Below are 21,227 nucleotides of genomic sequence, written 5' to 3' on the forward strand. Positions count from 1 at the left end.
GGACACTGAGTACTAAGATCTCTAGTGTGGATCATCATCCATTGATGATGCTTCTGCTGCTTTTAGGATGAGCCAGTAAGGACACTCTCTGGGCTAGAATGGACTACATTTAGAAGAGATGATGCAATTAAATCGCCATCATAATATCTGCGACCTACTCTTAAGTGCCTGTTTTGTACCCCAGGAGCTGTTCTTAGTAGTTAGGCTCACTGTCTTACTTATCCCAACAACTCCACTAAAACTGGAATCATTATCCCGCTAGACAGCTCAGGAGAGCCTGGGCCAGAGACAATTATCCACGTGTCCAAGAACACCAGTTAGCAGCTGGTGGAGACAGGATTCAAACTCAGTGCTCCTTGGCTCCAAAAATCACGTCCTTGTTCTTCTGTAGTGACCACAGTCTCAGGAAAGCTGTTAAATCTAGCTTCTCTTGGGGGCCAGAGAGATCGTACAGTAGGCAGGGCACTTGCTATGCACACAACTAACCTGGGTTTGATCCCCAGCACCCTATGTGGTCCCGTGAGTCCCACCAGGAGTGATCCCTGAACTCAGAGCCAGGAGTAAGACCTGAGCACTGCCAAATATAGCCCTCAAACTAAAATAAAGAAAGAAATCTTTTTTTTTTTTTAAGTTCACTTCTCGGAGCGGGAGCAATAGTACAGCGGGTAGAACATTTGCCTTGCACATGGCCAACCCAGGTTCGATTCCCAGCATCCCATATGGTCCCCCAAGCACTGCCAGGATTAATTCCTGAATAACTTAGACAGGAGTAACCCCTGTGCATTGTCGGGTGTGACCCCAAAAGCAAAAAAATAAACAAAAAGCTCACTTCTCTTGAGAAGGAATTTGGTCAGGCAGGTAGAACCATGTTTCAGGTGTTTGCTTGGATGCCTTACAGGAAGACTGTGCCTCAATACAGTCTCCAGTGCTCCCTTTGTTCTATCTCCAGAGATCTTTGCTTTTCGGGGTTAATTTCTTAGACCCCTATCAAAGGCACTGGGGATTCCAAACCCTTAATGTGTAAGTGCAATTTGGTATGCAGAAGACCTGATTTCCAACTTCTTTGGACAACATATCCAGGAAGCTGTTAATATTCTCTGTCGGGGTGGTTTCCGGCCACATAGCTATCCATCCGCCCACGCTGTCTCATTTTGTTTCCCTTCACTTCTTCTCTAGCTTATTACTGACAATGTCTCTGAAGTAACTTTGCTCCCCAGGACCAAGTAATCCTAAATTTTCCTGATTTTGCTTCTTCAGGATCTACATCACTCCCCTTCTTTTACCTCCCACTGTTCCAATCATTTTCTTTGGTAGGCCACACGCGGTAGTACTCAGAGTGTACTGCTGGCTCTGTTCTCAGGGCTCAGGGGACCATTTGGGATGTGCGGTTTTGAGCCATAGTTAGCCATGTGCTGAGTAAGCTCTTTAACTTCTGTACTATCTCTCTGGCCCTCAGATTTTTTTTTTTTATAGCCCTTCAGGACAAGCTGTGTTCTTAGCTGTAGTTGCCTCTTACTGTTTCTCCTTCTTGTTCCAAAGTTAACATGAAGAATGCACGTTTGGGCTTTCTTACTCTCTGGAGAAGCCCGTGGTCTCTCTTAAACACATATCACTCTCTCATTCTCTTGCCTCACATTTCTCTAAGTAAATGTATGTTTGTATGTATTCGATATGCCAAAAATAGTAACAACAAATCTCACAATGGAGATGTTACTGGTGCCCGCTTGAGGAAATTGATGAACAATGCACAACAGTGCTATAGTGCTACAATGTATGTATGTGTGTATTTCAGGTTTAGGGAGTCACCACCTGGCAGTGTTCAGGGCTTACACCTGGCTCTGCACTCAGGGATCACTCCTGGTGGTGCCGGCGGAGGGGGCTGATAGGGAATACCAGGGATGGAAACTGAGCTGGGCACATGCAAGGCAGCATCCTAACCTCTGCACTACTTCTCTAGCTTCAAGTCAGTTTCTTTTAATAAAACTATTTTGCTTCAGGCACACACACACACACACACACACACGCACACGCGCGCACACACACACACACGAGTGGAGTGCACATTTGATCCTGTGACTCTGTGCTCAGAATCCCTCCAGTATATCTAGCTACACAACAAATAGCACCATAACTTAGAGACGCCAAACAAACATTTATTATCTCATTTTTTCTGGAATCTGGGGTCGTTTAGCTGGCCATTTAGGTATTGGCCTAAACAGATATTATTTTCAGATTCTGTCAGGCGGATTTGACTGATTTGGTGCCCAGCTCTCACAGGTGTCGCACGTGGTTGTCTGCAGACCTCAGGCCCTCCCTGTCCCTTTGCCATGGGTGTCAGTTTCTTGCTCCGTGGATCTTTCTGTGGAGCCCCTCGTGGCAGGGCATAGGCCTCCTGCAGACTGAGGTCTCGCAGAAGCAGCCAAAGTCATAGTTTTTGTGACCTTACCTTCGAAGTGATGCCATCAATATGTGGACTTGCCAAAGCCAGGCCTCAGTCAATGCAAGAAAGACTTTTGGATGTGAAGCGCAGGGGTTAGTGATATTGGGAGCCACCTTAGAGGTGCTCAGCTCCCGTCTCCCATCCTGTTCTGGAGCAGTAGTCTGTCTCTGGGGCTGTGGAGATCCCAGAGGCTTCCAGCATTCCTCACCACGTTATCAGCCTCACCTGAGCAGCTGAACTTTGCCAGTGGGTTTCCCTGAAGTTTTCTTATTAAGTGTTTCTACCGAACGAGGTGTTTTTGGCCAAGAGGGTTCAAAAGCGACTGGTCTAGACGTTTCAATGTTCCACTTCAACAACTGACTCCTGCCTCCCAGTTCCTTCTCTTGAGTGACCATTGTTCCCTCAGGCCCAGTGACTTAATGTTTTTTGTTTTACTTTTTTGGTTTTGGGGCCATACCTGACAGGGCTCAGGACTCACTGCTGGCTCTAAGTTCAAGGATCACTCTTGGGGAACCATATGGGGTGGTGAGAATTGAATCCACGTTGGCAGCATGCAGAGCAAGTGTCCTGAGCACTGTATTGTCGTCCTAGCCCTTCAATGTCTTTCAAGAGAGACACACTTACACAGGTGCCCCTCCAGCCTCCCGCCAGCACACATTTATTTTCCTCCCATCCCAGTTTGTCCACATCTTCACAATGAATTTATACTTTTTCTGAAACAACTTAAAAATTTTCTCCTGGCTCTGCACTCATTAATTACTACTGCACTCAGGTGCCGGGGGGGCCATATGGGACGCAGAGAATCGAACCCAGGTCAGACACATGCAAGGCATGCACCTCACCCACTGCACTATCTCTCCAGCCCCAGTGAAAGAATTTGTTTTTGTTTTTGGGTCACACCTGGCAATACTCAGGGGTTACTCCTGGCTCTGCACACAGGAATTACTCCTGGCGGTGCTCAGGGGGACCATATGGGATCCTGGGATCGAACTACTTGCAAGGCAAATGCCCTACCAGCTGTACTATTGCTCTGGTCCCCCGTGAAAGGATTTTTGATGGCTCTGGGCACACTAAGATGTTTCTCTCTTGTTTTGTTTTGTTAACCCTCTGTTCATCAAAGCAGTTGCCCTTCCTCCTGTTATGGCTGATTTTTATCTCCCCTCCAATGATCACCACACCAGAGGCTAGCACAGAGAAGCATTTGGTGGGGTGGCTAAAGCATCCAGGATAGTTCCATGACCCGTGGCCACAGACCCTGGCCCTGAATGTGGCTGGGGGCCACCTGCAGTTGGGCAGCCTCTCAGGGTGCCTGTAGCTCTGCTACCTCATTTATAATCCATGAGTCAGTCATTGTATGCTGGGTAGCTCTTTGCTGTCAAAGCTGCTTACCAAAAGGAGCTAATTAAAGCTGAATTATTTTAATTGCTAATCATCAAGAAAAAGATTTTTTTATGGAAATGGCAGAAGGTGCATGTTATCCTACCATTTAAAAAAAAGAAAGAAAAAGAAGAAGAAGGAAAGAAAGCCAGCGGGTTCTTATTTCCAAATTATGAGAGGTCTGTTGCTTCCAGAAGTACGTGTGGAGCACTGAAGCGTAAGGAATGGGCTGTGTTTGTGCAGAGCGCAAAATTGACCCAGATCTTTCCTCGATTAGTGTCACATCATATCAGTCAGGGAAAGCCCAGTGATTATTGGGCTTCCATGCCCAGGGGTGTACAGATGCCCACAGGAGGCTGATTGCTTGGCACATTAATGAGTGTCCTCTGTGCCCTCCCCTTTTATATTCAAAACCTACTCTGCAGGTTTACTTTTTTCACTAACATTGTGTTTGTGTGTGTGTGTGTTTTCAGAGATAAAAATCCTTCTCTGGATGGTAAAACAATTATGCACAAACCTGGAGTGCTCTTTTCAAAGAGCAGTCGAGGGGATAAAATGGTGAGTTTTGAAAATCACATTAAGGGGAGCTACAAATATCAACCCCTTCTGGCTCTTTAAAAAAAACAAGCAATGCTATTTTGGACTCGGCTCTGGTTTTCCTCATGCTTTTACTGCTGGCACACCGGGATATTTCACGGGAAAGCTGTCACTGGTGGCGCAGTAGCAAAGGGTGGGGAGTGGAGACCACAACGGAGTCTCGGTTTCAGCGCTATCATTCTTGCAATGTCTAAAGGATCCCTTTGTGGACCTGAGAAATAGTTCAGTAGGCAATGCCCTTGCCTTACACATGGTCAACGCTGGTTTGATCCCCAGCACCACATGTGGTCCTCTGAGTACCATCCTGAGTGATGCCTGAATATAGAGGAGCTCCTGGTTCCAAATCTTCTCCCCCTCCAACCCCTGCAAAAAAAGATAAAATATCTCTTTGAGTCTGTAACTGTTGAAGGCCTGACACCTACACAGGTGAATTGTTCAATCAAATTCAAAGCAGTTTATGATGTAAGTCTTCTTTTCATTTTCAAAGGACTGTCCTAGCTTTAGGATTTAAGTTTTGAAAGGCATTATTTTCTTTCAATAATATTTTGGACTTTTATTTATAAATATTTTGATGTGCTTATTTAAAAATATTTGTTGCGTGTCTCCAAACCCCTAACAGAGTCAGACATTGGGAATATAGCAATGCAACTGTACCTGTATTGAAACTTAAGGTACCAAATGGTAGGGATGGGATGTTCCTGTGTGAAGAAGAAGTGAATTAAGAAAAAAGGTTTCAAGTAGCAATGGAGCTGGCCCATGAGGGGAAAATAAGATTTCCCCCCCTGCGTACAGGAGCAATTCAATTCCCAGGATGAAAGGAGGCACAATGTCAGGAGAAGAGGGTATTATTATATGTCCAGAATTTTGAAAAAAACCCAGAGAAGGAACAGATTTGGAGCTATGAGGAAAGGTTGCTGAAGAAGAAATTGGAAGAGTTTTGTATAACCTATAAAAAAGTTTGAATTTAGGGGCTGGAGCGATAGCACAGCAGGTAGGGCGTTTGCCTTGCACGTGGCTGACCCGGGTTCGAATCCCAGCATCCCACATGGTCCCCTGAACACTGCCAGTAGTAATTCCTGAGTGAAGAGCCAGGAGTAATCCCTGTGCATCGCCAGGTGTGACCCCCCCAAAAAAAGCAAAAAAAAAGTTTGAATTTATTTAGTAGGCAATGCCAGGTGCCAAAGGTTTTTAAGACCTGGTACAATATGATCATTTTAAGAGAGATCTCTTTTCAACATGGTGAGGGAAGGATCAGAGCATAATCTGTTGGCGGGGGATATTTGAAGGTATTGGGGAAAAAAAGACTAACATTTATTGAGTATCTACCATGAACTGGATAAAACACTTGGTTCTTGTAATATTAATTGTACTATATGTATAGGAGGTAGGATTGTAATTCCCACGTCAGAGGCAGTTAGATAACTTACCCCAAATTGCAAGTGGAATGGTAGGAGTTGTTGAGCTTTGATTCCATTTGGTCTGGTCCCCAAGCTGATGTTCTTTCCTTTTTTGCCAGAGGGGATGGTGAGGGTCTAAATTATGCCAGCAACAATACTAAGGAGGCTCCTTCTTCCCCACAGATGACTCCTAATTTAGTTGCACCTCATTGGGAAGCGTCTCCATCCACTTTATCATCCTAATTGCTTTAATATGACAAATTGACCAATTACTAGCAAGTTATTTATAACCTTAGTGGAATTAGTTGCTAGGTTCAATCAAGCAGCCCCAAAGTAACTGATTTGTAATGACTCGATTTATCAAAGTGTTCAGAATGATCCGTGTGCATGGACATAACTTAAATGCACATTAGAAAAATATGAGTCGTAGGATAGAAAGGGAATATCTTACTCTTTCCAAGTAACATTGAAACCGAAGGGATTCTAACCAGGGCTCTATCTATAATCAAATGGGCAAGCCATAGCTTTTAAGTGCTCAAAGATGTTCTGGAAAGCCTTCTGTTTTGTTTTGCCGATAAAAGAAACTAAAGACTAGACAGCATGGGAAATTTGCCCAGGGCTCTCAACTAGAAAACAACAGAACATATCCTGGAAGCATCTGCATTGTTCTGATGCCAGATCCTAGATCACGTTTCCCCCTCTGTCAGCTGCAATGAGACCACTGGGCAAGTCCCTTTGCTTCTGCAGTCCTCCGTTACCTTGTAGACAACCTGACAGACTTAGTGAATCATTTTGCTCTACCAGGTAAGGGAGCACTCAAAACTTTGCAGCTGGAAACAAGTGTTTTCCGTAGCTCATAGTTCTGTCACTCTCATCCTGGTGGCTTTTCTAATCAGACCTTTGCTGGACTGTCTCCTGCTTCTGTGATCAGTTGATGAGTATAATACATGGGAATATAGTCTCACTGATCGTTCATAAGACTGATTGTTCATGTGCTATGAACTGGAGGCTCATTACTGGAACACCTCTGGCCTTCTCCACAAGGCATTTCATTCTCCAGCTGGCTTGCTTTATTTGTACATATGATGCTGGACAGAGGGTTCCAAACAGAGAGAGGGCAGACCCACATGAGCTGCTCTATGAGCATCTTGGCTCTGCCAGCTTTGCTTTTATGCCATTGGCAGAAGCAAGGCCATGGTCTGGTAGGTCACTTCTGAAATGGCTCCTAATCATTTCTGCCTCCTGGCATCGATGTCTTTGTGGAATCTCCTCCTCGCCTGTAAAGACCCAACTTGGTGCTTGTTTCTATCAAATAGGACATGGCAAAAGTGATGTGCTGTCACTTCTATCAAATGAAAGACACAATAACCTTTCAGTATGCAAACCATAATGCCAAAAGAAAAGAGAGAGAGAGAGAGACAGACAGACACACACACACACAGAATTGCCTGCTAAAGAGACAGGCCAGAAGTGGGGAAGAGGAAGAGAAACTAGAACAGTGGTGGTGGGAAATCTTTGGAGGTGAAGGGATGGGTGTTGGAACATCGTATGACTGAAACCCAATCATGAACAACTTTGAAGCTATATATCTTAGAGGATTCAATTTAAAAAAAAAAAAGATTGTGACTTAAAAATATGTTTGTGCTGCTAAAGCTGTTATGGGTGAACCCATGCTGTGAAGACTTCTATGTAGCAAGGATCTGAGGGTGCTCTTCAGTCAGAAACCAGTGAGGAACCCTCAGACCAATAGTTCCCAGATGGAAAAAATTCACCAACGACCAATCAGTAAGTGAGCCCAATAGCAGAGTATTTCTTGGCTGACCCTTTAAACTAGAGTACCATGACCTTCATTGCAGCCTTGTGAGAGAATTTTGGTTTTGTTTTGGGGCCATACCTGGCTATGCTCATGGCTCTGGCTCAGGGATAAAATCTGTTGGACTGTGGAGATATATAAGGTGCAGGAATTGAGCCCTGGGTGTGCAAAGCAAGCACTCTATCCATGGTACTATCTCTCTGTGAAAGACTTTTGAAAGAAGAAAGTCCAGGTAAGTCATGCCTTGTGTACTTGGCCCACAGAAGCTGTGTGTTGTTTTCATTCCGAGGTCATTTGTTACACAGCAAGAGATAACAAATACACATTGCTACACTCACAGTCTGCAGTGGGTGGGATTAGTCAAGAGTTCCAAGAGAAGTTGTTGTTCACACATGTATTTGCAAACAATTTTACACAGATGGACTTTCCCCCAGGCTCTGGGAATCTGAGATGGAATAATTTTCTCCATTTCAACAGTTATTTATCTGCTGTGCTTAGTGCTGGAACGAGATGGTGAATATGGCAGAGTCCTGGTTTTGGATGTGGAGAGCTTACAAGTTTGTCACAGGTGAGGGGAGGAAAGGGAAAAGGTGTTCGTTCAACACTTCCTTATTTGATTATTTGTTCAAAGAGTTAAGGGGTATGATGGGAGAGCATATAAACTTAGTGTAGGTAGCTCAGAGAAAGAGTTGGGGAGAAGGGACTGGAAAATTCCAGGCAGGACTAGCATTCTTTTTTTGGGGGGGTCACACCCAGTGATGCTCAGGGGTTACTCTGGGATCTGCACTCAGGAATTACTCCTGGCGGTGTTCTGGGGGACCATATAGGATGCTGGGAATCGAACCTGGGTTGGCCACTTACAGGCAAACGCCCTACCCGCTGTGCTATCTCTCCAGCCCCGTGGGACTAGAATTCTTAAAGGGGAGTTGGAGAGGTGGTGAGATACCATGGGGCAAGTCTATGATCAAACTGCATTCGATTATGTGCTAATGGTATTGTGGGTTTGTTGTTTAAAAGTTCCTTTAGAGATAAATGCTAAAATATTTAGAGATAAAACTATATAATGTCGGATTTGCTTCAAAAATAATCTAGTGGTTGGATGGGGGTCAGGAATGGGTAAAGCTCAGAAGGAAAAAAAAGATTTTCTACATCAGTCAATAATAGTGGAAAATGGGTGAGGGGAGCATGGCTGTTCCTGATTCTAGCCTCTCCACTTTTGTATGTGTTGCATTTTCCATAGCAGAATGTTAGAAACTTGTATCCTGACAGCACATCTGGAACACTCTGTGTGTATATGTTTGAGAGGTCACAGAACATTTACCTTCCCTGCTCCCCTGAGGACTGAAAAGGTTAATAACTTCTGTAGGGCAAGAGGATGGAGTGAGTTTATATTAAGAGAAAACATAGATTTTTCAGCTACAAATCATATGGCTTACATAAAGTAGGTTATTTGGACAATTTACCTTTGTCTCCTCCTATACTGCTCTATTGCATCATTTTCATGGTCCCTTTTCACTATTAGAAATGGTATGTGTCATCTAGCATAGATTCTTATGACACTATTTACCTTAGAGTGAACTTTTCCCTAGGGGATTTCATTCACATATGGGTTCCTCAAAGCACGGAAAGGATTTTCTTATAAGGGCTTTGATGATATGGGCAGTATTTGAGTGCATCTTTGTATTGGGGGTGAGAAAAAAGTGGGATAGAAGAGATGGGAATCCTCCTTTGTTTGAAAAAATTTTGTTTGGCTTGCTGCAGCAATAATGGATTATGGATTTCTTTCATTAAGTTTTCTCTCCCTTTTACTCATGTGATTCCGAGGTGGGTCAGACTGTGAAATGAACAGCAGGGATGGAGAGATTTTATGAGTCAGGGATGTACTTAGGATAAACGTCCTCAGGATATTTTTCAGGAGGGGGTGGGGGGGTTCCTTTAGCTGAAGAGATGGTGCTTCATGTATCTATCTGTTTCAATGTTAAATTGGAGGAACTTTTTTTTTGTGATTTCGATTCAAAATCTTTTTTCTTGAAAATACCTTGCCATTCAATCGAATTCCTAACCTCTAAGAATTGGAGACTTCACTAGAGTCAGATATATGCAAATTACATTTCCCTTCTCATGCCAAGGTTAAATAAAAGGGAAAATTATAAAAGATTGCTTATGGCAGCAGAGGATTTTCAGTGCCTGAAGATGAATTTGGTTATTTCAAAACCCTGATGAGCCTCCTTGTCAGAGCAAAGCAGGAAAGGAGTAATGTAACAGAGAGAAAGTGGACCTGGGCATAAACATGTTCCCACACAGCATTTAAGCTGGAAGGCTTTATTGTTGTTCCCTGAATCTCTGCAATTACAGGCACTTTCCTCTGCTCTGAAGCTCATTTGGCAAATAATGACAAGAGGTCCCCTCCTTTTCTGTGTTCAAGACTGGGCTCTGGCCTTGTTGCAGGGAAACACTAATTCCCATACCAGTCTCCTCGGGAGCGAATGGTTTGTTTTCTCTTAGTGATTCCAGCCCTGGGTAGGTTCCCAGCAGCCCAGCCGGGCGTGGAAAATCTATTTGGAGCAACTTGTCCCCAGGAGGGAAGAAGGCAAGCTGATTGTGCGGGGCTCCGCAGCCACCAGCCTGGCCACTTAACGCACACATTAGCATGCAGAGACACAGAAAGGATTCCCATTTGTGTGCTCACAACCACACATACCATATTCCCCCATCACCATATACACTTGACATGCTGTTCATGAGACGCACTGCCACACACACTTGTCTGTAAATCCTATCTACCGAACACCATGCAGACACACACTCAACTACACACTCACCACAAACCAGTTATTATTGTTATTATCATTATTGACTTTGGGGACACACCCTGCAGTGCTCAGAGGTTACTCCTGGTTCTGAGCTCAGGGATCACTCTTGGAAGGGCTTTGGGGGCCAAATGGGGTGCTGGGGTTGGAACACAGGTCTGCTGCATGCAAGACAAGCACGCTTTCTGCTGTACTATGGTTCTGGCTCTTCAATTCACTATTATACATGGACACACAACCTACAATCCACACCGTTCATATACATCCCCCCATTCTCTCTCTCTCACACACGCACACACTCTGCAAATGCACACTCCCATTACAGTCATTATGTATCATGCATATATACAACACACCCAACCACTACACACTCATCTAACCACCCCATATCACTTACACACTGTACTCTGCACGCATTCCACACACGAGTCCCGTGCAACACACACGTGCAACACACACACACACACACACACACACACACACACCGGTGACCTCCTCCCCCCTAACTTGGTTACTTTCCCCTCTATGACTGGGGGTAGAAGAGCACTTAAGGTACCCATGGGTGGGATCAGTGCGGCCAGGCACTGGAGTGGGGGGCGGGGAGTTTCCCACGAAGCCGGCCCCGGGGAAGGGCGTGCACGCGCCTCCGAGTGGGTCTCTGGGTCCAGGCTCCCCGGGGGAGGCGTGCGCGCGGACGCGTGTGTGCGAAGCAACGGGTGCGCGCGCGCGCGTGCGAGCAGCCCCGCGGGAGGCCCGGGTGGGCGTGTCCTCGGCGTGCCCGGCCCCACGCGGACGGTGGACGCGTCGTGTGGCCGAGGCCGCCGAGACGGCCCGGTTCGGAGGGCGTAACGTGTGCCGGTGGCTGCCCAAGGCGCCGCCGCGGCGTTGGTGCTCGTTCCTCAGGGAGCGCGCGCCGCCACTCGCCCGGCCCTGAGGGAGCGTGTGAGGGGGCGGGTCCGGCCCAGACCCTGAAGGAGCGTGTGAGGGGGCGGGGCCGGCCCCAGACCCAGAGGGAGCGCGCGAGGGGGCGGGGCCGGCCTCTCCAGACCCTGAGGGAGCGTGCGAGGGGGCGGGGCCGGCCCAGACCCTGAGGGAGCGTGCGAGGGGGCGGGGCCGGCCCAGACCCTGAGGGAGCGTGTGAGGGGGCGGGGCCGGCCGCCCGGCCCTGAGGGAGCGTGTGAGGAGGCGGGGCCGGGCGCAGGGCTCGGGGCCGGGCTCGCGGGCGCGCGCAGGCGCGGCGGCGCGCGGGGCGGCCGCGCGGGCGGCAGGAAGGCGGCGGCGGCGGCGGCGGGCTCGGCGTCCTCCTCACGCGCTCCCGGCGGCCGCGGCACCCGGGGCGGCTCCTCTCGCGCGCCAGGGCCCCGCCGCCGACCTGCCGCCGCGCCCTCCTCGCGCCCGCCCCGCGCCCGACGCCGCTTTCCCCGCGGGCTCCCGCCTCGCGGCGACTCAGGAGCCGGCGGACATGAGCGAAGCGGCGGCGGCGGCGCCCGAGCGGGGCTGGAAGAGTGAGAAAGTGGACGAGGCGCAGGCCCTGGCGCGGAGTTGCGCTGCCCGCCGGCCCGACTTCCAGCCGTGCGACGGGCTCTCCATCTGTGCCACGCACAGCCACGGCAAGTGCTTCAAGCTGCACTGGTGCTGTCACCTGGGATGGTGTCACTGTAAGTCGCGGCGGCGCGTCCGGCGCGGGCTCGGGGCGCGGGCTCGGCGCGGGCAGCGCGGGGCAGCGGTTCCTGGGGGAGCCCGGCTCGGGCCACTTGACGGGAGCGGGTCTTGCCGCCCCCCCACCCCCCGAAACGGGGGTCCTCCCCGCGCCCCTTCTCCCCTCCTTCTTCCTTTCTCCCGTGGGGGGGAGCAGCGGACCTGCAGAGTTGGTGCCAAAAGCAGGGGAGAGCCGTTTCCCCCGCGCCCGGGACCGGCCGGTTCCGGGGCGCTTCTCCCGGCGCCCCGGTGCCGGTCCCGAGCTGCTGCTCTCCGAGAGGCAGCCCGGCCGCCCCGTGGTGCCCACACTGCAGAAGGCGCCCGAAGTGGGAGGGACTGCTGCCCAGAAGTTAATCTCCGCACTTTGGGGGGACCCCCGCCCCGAGCCCCCGCGTGCAGCCCCCGGGCCCCGGAGTATGAGACTGGGCGAAAACACGACGAAATAATCCCGAGGGGAACTAACTGAGCGTGCGGGCGCGGAGCCCCGTTTATGGAAAGCCAGAACCGAACGGTCGAGGCCTCCCCTCTGTTCGTCTTGAGTTTTCGGACGAATTGAACTTAAGTAGCCGTTTAATTAGAATGCCCCAATTTGATTAGCCCGCGGCCATCCGGCTTGTCATCGCCGATGCAGAATCGATTTCTTTTCAGGAGTCTCTCCTGTGCACGGTTTCGACACAGCCTTGGAACAGAGGGCTTTGGAGTGTGGACTAAGGACACAGATGCCAGAAGTGATCTTAAGTTGCAATTATTTCATCCTCGTTGGGGAAACATGGCTCCCTGCAAGAGATGCAGTAGCTAGGAAATCCTTATTTAACATTAATTGAATGTAATAGAATGCGTTCTGGTCAGTTTGTGATTTAAAGGGTAGTGAATTCTGGCTTTTTTTTTTTTTAACCTGCACAAGGCACATTGAGCAGTGTTGATTTTTTTCGTGTAAGCTCAGTTCCTTTCTCTCCCTTTCTGTCGCTCTCTCTCTTCTTCCTCTCTCTCCTTCTCCTTCCTCTCTCTCTCTTCCCTCTCTCTCCTTCCTCTCTCTCTCTCTCTTCCCTCTCTCTCCTTTTCTCTCCTTCCTCTCTCTCCTTCCTCTCCTTTCTCTCTCTCCTCTCTCCTCTCTCTCCTCTCTCTCTCTCTCTCTCTCTCTCTCTCTCTCTCTCTCTCTCTCTCTCTCTCTCTCTCTCTCATCCTCTGTCAGATCTGCTCCCAGTCACACAGCAGAGCTGGGGGTGGGGGCGGGGGACAGGTTTCCAAGTTGGAAGTGGCAGTTGCAGGGAACCTGGGATGCTGAAGTGCAGAGGTGGGGCCGTCTCGTCCATCTCTGGTGGGAAGAAGAGTGTCACCGGAAGCGGGGTCGGTTACAGATGGTCTGGTTCAGCCCTGAGGGAGTTATGCCAGCAGTTTCCCCCCTGAGCACAGCCCTGCTTTGGGGGGTGGGGGGTTGAGGGGGAACCTTGTCGTCTTCCCAGCTGCCTCTTCAGGAGACAGCCTCCACTCTTAATACTCTTCCTTATATGGAACTGAAAGCAGTTACTTTCTAACTTCTTTCACTTGGTTCTATTTCTACCTTATAAAATCATATAGAACAGCCTATTTTTTAATTTTTTTTGGGGGGGGTTGTTTGGGGGCCACACCCGACTATGCTCAGGGCATCCTCCTAGCTGTGTCCTCAGGGATCACTCTTGGCAGGCTCAGGGAACCTTATGGGGTGCCTGGGATGAACTCTGGTTGGCCGCGTGCAAGGCCAACGCCCTACCTGTTGTGCTATTGCTCCAGCCCCCTGATCTTTTTCTACATCCTGATTGATTCAGCTCTTCAGATAGATGCAAGCATTTCTCACGGACAAAGTTGATCTTCTCCGTCTCCTCAGCCGCTGTCCCAGTTGGTCTGAAATAGGTTGGCAGTTCATGGTCATTGAATGGCTGCATGAGGGTAGCCATCATTTTCCTTCCAAGGAATTTGTCTCATTTATACATCTTTATTTCCTCCTGCCTTTTCTTTTATAGAAGAATATTCAGGCTTCTTAGCATCCTGGTTCTGAACTGGCATGAGCCACTCTAATAATGAGCCTTTGGAGGCTGTGACTCCTCGGCTGGCTCAGAAGGTATCCCTGGTGGAGCCTGATCAGTTCAGAGTTGAGCAGGACTTCTGGCTCTGGGTGTGAGATGTTATTGCTGATAGAGCTACTCGAATCACAGTAGGCTTATGGTTTTTTTTTTTTTTTTTGTGTGTGTGTGTGTGTATGTGTATTTTGGGGCCACACATGGCGATTCTCCAGGGTCACTCCTGGCTCCACACTCAGGAATTACCCCTGGCAGTGCTTGGGGGACCATGTGGTATGCCAGAGACCGAATAGGGGTAGGGCATGGGCAAGGCAAGTACCCTATGTGCTGTAATGTCTTTCTAACCCCATCACAGTAGGCTTTCTGATAGCCACATCATACTGAGTTTGTTGCTGTGAGGCTGAATTTAGCTTGTTGTCAACTAGAGCTGTAGAGCCCCTGTTTTGTTGGTTTGTTTTCCATTGGTGGCAGTTAAGTCACACTGCCTACCCATCGGTAACATACACAGTAATATATATATGCATACATATACATAAATATACATATATATTTTTACTGTGTATGTTACCGATGGGTAGGCAGTGTGACTTAACTGCCACCAATGGAAAACAAACCAACAAAACAGGGGCTCTACAGCTCTAGTTGACAACAAGCTAAATTCAGCCTCACAGCAACAAACTCTGGAGTGATAGCACAGCGGGTAGGGCACTTGTCTTGCACACAGCCGACCCGGGTACAATTCTTCTGTCCCTCTCAGAGAGCCTGGCAAGCTAGCCGTGACATATTCGATATGCCAAAAAAAAAAAAAACAGTAACAACAAGTCTCACAATGGAGACGTTACTGGTGCCCGCTCGAGCAAATCAATAAACAACGAGACTACAGTGCAGTACTACAGTGCAGTGGTGGTGACATATATGTATATAGATATGTATATATTTGAACACAGGCACTGACTGATACATAAATATTTACTCCCATTAAATATTATTTTAAATAAAATAAATAAAATAAAAGACATCTGATAGCCTAGTTCTCCCTCTTGGAGAACCTGGCAATCTACTGAGAGTTTACTGCCCGCAAGGGAGAGCCTGGCAAGCTCCCTGCGGCGTATTCATATGCCAAATACAGTAACAATGATGGACCTCATTCCCCTGACCCTGAAGAGCCTCTAATGTGGCACCCTTGGGAAGGACGAGTAAAGAGAGGCTGCTAAAATCTCAGGGCTAGGATGAATGGATACGTTGCTGGGCCCACTCAAGCAAATCGTTGATCAATGGGATGACAGTATATATGCATACCTATCAGAGAGCCCAGCAAGCTACTGAGAGTATTCTGCCTGCATGGGTAGAGCCTGGCAAGCTACCCGTGACATATCTGATATGCCAAAAACAGTAACGATAGGTCTCATTCGCCTGACCCTAAAAGAGCCTCCAGTCGTTGGGAAATAACAAGTAAGGAGAGGCTACACAATTTCAGGGCTGAGAGGAATAGAGACGTTACTGGTGTCTGCTCGAGTAAATCGACGAACAACGGGATGACCGTGATACAGTGACATTTTATTAGAATTAGCTGATTTTTGTGGCTTTTAATTATGATTTTGTATCTTAGCTCTTTTGTAATAATGTTAAAACCCCCATAGTTTGATGTCAATCTGATACTGGCTATCAACAGTAGTATATTAACCTTCTACATCTTTATTCACTTTACTTGATATCAGTGTTGACTAGGAGAAAGCCCCAGATAGAGTCCTCAATCATGCCTAAGGCACTTCCCTTTTAGGCTGATAGCAAGTTACTAATGAGCACTTAAGGTCTTTCAGACAATTACCCACTTTATCCACATAAGCATAATAAGAACCCGGTCAAATACCTTGTTGAACGGCGTGTTTTTGTTGTTTTGTTTTTAGCTTTTGGGCTACACCTGTTGATATTCAGGGCTTCCACCTGGCTCTGTGTTCAGAAATCACTCCTGGCAGGGCTTCAGGGACCATAGGGGTGTCAAGGATCAAACTGAGGTCAGCTGCTGGCAAGGCAAGGGCCTTGCTGGTTGTACTAACTCTCCAGGCCCATCAAACACCATTTTTACTGCTCCTTTTTTGATGTATCGTCTATCTATAAACATATTCTCTTGGGAAAAATAAAGAAACGATAGGGCTGGAGCAATAATATAGTGAATAGAACACTTGCCTTGCATGTGGCTGACCAGGATTTGATCCCTGGCACCCCATATGGTTTCCTGAGCACCACCAGAAATGATCTCTGAGTGCAGAGATGGGAGTAAGCCCTGAGCACTGCTAGGTGTGGCCCCAAAACAAAGAACATGAAAAATAAATGAATTGGGCATAATTTAGGTTGATTCCACAATGCTTACCATTTTCTAAGTGAGTAGAAGCTATTATTTTCCAATAAAGAATCTGAATTTAGAAAAGGAATGACATCTAAGAGACAGGCCTGTTGGCAGTTGGCTCTCCTTTTTTCCCCCCCTTGTCGCTGCTTATGTAATGTGGGCCCCTGTGGGTGGTGCTGGGTAACTCCAGGGCCACAGGATTATATTCAGCAGTGCTCTGGGGACTGTGCGATGCCAAGAATTGATCCCAGGGTTCAGCCCTATGCTCTGCTGTTTGAGCCACATTTGCAAACCTCCTCCTCTGACTCTTCTCTTCCCTTTTCTTCTCTTACTCTTTATTTATTTACTTATTGCTTTTTGGGTCACACCCGGTGATGCACAGGGGTTATTCCTGGCTCTGCACTCAGGAACCACCTCTGGCGGCGCTCGGGGGACCATATGGGATACTGGGAATTGAACCCGGGTTGGCTGCGTGCAAGGCAAACGCCTTACCCGCTGTGCAATCGCTCCAGCCCCTTATTCATTATTTTTTGAGGGGATCTAGCAACTGTGCTCACGAGTCTGGGGCCATTGCCTGTGATGGGCCAGGTGCTCCAGCTGGCAGTTTATTCCATAGATAAGAAAACTCTTCCCTCCTTCTTCCCTTCCCCTTCCCTTCCTCCTCCCCTTTCTCCTTTCCCTTTTTTCCTTTCCATCCCCTTTCCCCTTCTCCTTCCAGTCCTTCCCCCTTTCCATCATCCCTTTTCCCCTTCTCCTTCCATTCCTTTCCCCCTCCCACTACCCTTCCTCTCTGCCCCTCCCCTTCCTCTCTCCCTTCCTTCCCTTTTCTTGTTGCCATGACACTTGGTTGTTTTGCTTGCTCAGTGAGTTGCAGTGATCTAGGATCACACACTGTGGTGCATGCACACATGCTAGCTGGGGGTCTTGCATTTGTATTGTGTTTGTGCTTGTCCAGTGTTGTGGTGTTTTTTTTTTTTTTAACACAAATGCTTGTATCAGGGACACACTAGCTATGTACATGCTGTCTTTCAGTTGTGCTTGCTGGGGGTTGTGCTCGCACACACCTGGTTCATGCTGGAGATTGCACACTCTACTGTGTTATGAGGGATGGGGGTGGCTGCGGGAGTGGTGCCAGATGGCAGAGCTGCCAGGACTCAGCAAGCGCATCTGGGTGGCACCAGAAATGGAGTGGTGAGTGAGTGCCATCTACTATACCCCTCCTTCCTTGAAATCTACCTGGGTATCAGTTCCTTCTGCCCCCCCCCCAGTTTCCTCCCCCCCCAAAAAATCGAGCTGGCATACTTGAGTTCTATATTCTTATTGGTATTCACAAACATCACAGAATCTGTAAGCAGAATTCCTTTCATTCTATGTAATGTGTATATTGAGTAACTTCTCTTTAAGGAACATTATTATGCAAATGAGGAATAGAGCTGAATTATGCCCTTTAAATAGAGTATAGGATATGAATCATGCCCATGTTTTGTTTTGTGGTCACTCCCAGTGTGCCCTGGGTCTGCTCCCAGCTTGGTGCTGGAGCTCTGGGTTTGCCCCCGACAGTGCTTGGGGGTGGGGAGACTGTGCCTCAGTCCCTGAAGGCAAAACTTATGGTTCAGTGCTTTGAACTGTCTCCCCAGCCCCTTGGTTTTAAAACAAAAACCATCATTTCTTTAAAATTACAAATGATGGAGGGTGTGGTATTGGAATGTTGTATGCATAAAACCCTATCATTAACAGTATTATAAACCATGGTGCTTCACACAAAATAAAATGGAAAAGTATATAGTGAAAAAGTCATTAGCTTGTTCATTAAATCAGACAATACCAAACAAGAGGACTGCCTTGAAACTTGATAAAAAAATTTAGAGCAAAGGAAGTTTATATTTGCTATTAAACTTGTGAGTTCATGACCTTATAAGTGAAAAGGTTGAAAAATATATGTACACAAAAGACGTGAAAAATATATATTGATAGATGCAGTCTTTCACATATGCATTATTTAAGGAAATAGTTTCTTTGGGGAATGGCAGATTGTGAGCACTGTCTGGGAGGAAACTAATCTGTTGGTGTCGATGTCAGAGATCTGTTATTGCAATGAAAGGGTTATGGCCCTGAATGTGTACCTTTCCCCGCCTCCCCTCAAGGAATGATGCTTCTTTGAATTAATGAGTCAAGAATCTAAAGGAATTTTGAGAGAGAAAGACATAGCTTATCTAGGAAGAAGAATTGGAACCATATACAGATATTATGAAGCAGATTTTGTGATGGATATTTTGAAAAAATATGAAATTATATATTGGGGTAGAGAGAATACAATGAGGAGGGAGCCTACCTTGTACACAGCTGACCCTGCTTCAATCCTTGGCACCTGATATGGTCCCCTGAGCCCTACCAGGAATGATCCCCAAGTACAGAACCAGGTGTAAGCCAAGAGCTCCTCCTGGTGAGACCCAAAACCCAAAAAAATAATGTAAAGGAAAAAAATTACAGGTTAGTGAAGAATGGTTAGAAAAGATGGAGAGTCTGGAGTTCCCGTTGACTAGAAGCGCTAGCATAGGGGCCAGAGAGATAGTCCAGCAGCCAAGGTGCTTACCGTGCATATGTCTAACCCAGTTTGATCCCAGGCACTCCAAATGGTCCTTGAGCACTGCCAGGGGTGGTCTTGGAGTATAGAGCCAGGAGTAAACAAACCCAGAGTACTGTGAGTATCCCCCATTCCCCCTCCCCCCAAAACAAAAGGCTTTGTCATAGTGATAACAGTGGCATAAAACCATCAAGGCGGGTTATTTTGGTAGTAGTGTAGAGAATAGATTGAAATTTGTGCAACGAAATCATATGGAAACAGAATAGCTTACATTGGGGCCAGAGAGGAAGAAGATAGCTATAAAAGTTAGCTCCTGGGCTTCTAGAATTTTGTCTTATGCAGCAGCTTGGATGGATGGTTGTGCCATTCATTCGCTACCAACATTCAGATTCGGGGGAAGAATTCAGCCTGGTTGATCATGAATTATGAACCCTGGAAGATTATTAATCAGCTTTGGGTTTATTCAGTTGAAGCTGCCTTGTTTTCACATGTTAATGTTGGCAGGCTATTGGATAGAGGCACTTAATGAATCTGAGAATCCGGTTCACAGAGACCTTTCCTAGAGATAATGTGGAAGTCACAGGTCATTCACTTACCTACAGGTTGCAGATGTAGCCTTGATGAGACATGAGATTGCTTAGAGAGAGATGGTAGCATGAGAAAGGAAGAGAGCCATTATGCTTTCCCTTCAGAACAATAACAGTTTTGATTGCATGGAGATGAACTGGCAGGCAAGTCAAGAAAAGATCAGCAGAGAAGAAAAATCTGGAGTCTAGTGTTGCAGAAGTAATGGGAAATGAGTATTTTAAGAAAATATGAAAATGAGATCAGTTTTTGGATTAACTAGATATTGTGCAATATGCAAGTAGTGATTTTTTTATTACCAAAGAAGTAGGTGAAAGGTTTTAGTCCTGTGAACAATGTCTATAGGAATATTAGTCGAAGCTATTTGAGACAAAATTCTTCAGGGTAGGAAGAGAAAAATAGAACATCAGGAACTGAAAATTAGGACTAGAGATAATAATTCATGTTTATCGAGTGATTATTTTGTGCCAGAGTAAGCCTATTATATTGAGCTCTTTATAGTCAATTATGTCATTATGTCCACTTAACAGTTGGGAAAAAAAGCTTGGGGAAGTTAAGTACTTTCCCCATGTGCACACAGCTATGAAGGAATAGAGCTTGGATTTGGATTCAGGTCTCTCTGACTCCAGGGACCTGGACTCTTAAGCGCCATTGGTACTATAAAGCAATTAAAAATTAATGGGCAAAATCAAGAGTTCTTTTTTTCTCTCCATTAAAGTCAATGATGGGTAAAGTTTTAAAGAAATGGGTAGCAAATTGTCTGATTTGCAATAGTGAAACTGTGAAGAATGAGAACTGTAAAGAGGTTCTTTGAATGTGCTGGGGAAGGAAATCCCAGTGAAGGGTTAAGGAAGAACAAGTGGTTAGAAGGTTAGATGGGGGTGAAAGTGGGGGAGTGTACATGTATAATGTAGGTGCCACCAGCAGAACTGACTTGGTTTAATAAAATCACATAATAGATGAGCTCAGTTTTCTGCAGAAGACATCTTAAAAGATGTCTGTCTCTTTCAGGTTGAAAGCAGGAAGAGTGGGACTTGGTGCAGGCTAATGGGTGGTATTAACATATCTAAAGAAAGACTGTCACAGCCAGGTGGATGGGCAGCATGGAAATGGGGAAAAACTAGAGTCTGAAAAGCCGAATTTGGAAGTGTTTCTTGGAGCAACTGTTCAGAGGGGCTGATAAACTGCTCAGAGGCTTGAATGTGTGTCCCTGGGACAGGACCATCCCAGCAGACATTTGGTTTTATTTTTATTTATTTATTTACTTTTGAAATAGAAAGGTTTATTGGAAAGTAAATGTACTAGCCAGGGAGGAACTTAGTATAGGGCTACGTTCAACATTTGGTTTTAATTTGACTTTTTGCTTATACACTTACACAGGGAAGGAGGAAGCTGAGTAGTGGATTTTTTTTTTTCTTTTTGGGTCACATCTGATGATGCACAGGGGTCACTCCTGCCTCTGCACTCAGGAATTACCCCTGACGGTACTCAGGGGACCATATGGGATGCTGGGATTTGAACC

General features: G+C 46.8%; 1 protein-coding gene across 1 annotated transcript in view; it reads left to right on the plus strand.

Moving 5' to 3' along the window:
- The first annotated feature begins 11,694 nt into the window (after window positions 1-11,694).
- Window positions 11,695-21,227, plus strand: part of C2H3orf70 (chromosome 2 C3orf70 homolog) — a 57,322-nt gene continuing 47,789 nt past the window's right edge. The window contains exon 1 of the mRNA XM_004603038.2: window positions 11,695-12,092. Coding sequence (XP_004603095.2) covers window positions 11,897-12,092 — 196 coding nt within the window. The 5' untranslated portion in view covers window positions 11,695-11,896. The remainder of the gene's footprint in view (window positions 12,093-21,227) is intronic.

This window comes from Sorex araneus, chromosome 2, assembly GCF_027595985.1.
Source record: "Sorex araneus isolate mSorAra2 chromosome 2, mSorAra2.pri, whole genome shotgun sequence".
NCBI lineage: Eukaryota > Metazoa > Chordata > Mammalia > Eulipotyphla > Soricidae > Sorex > Sorex araneus.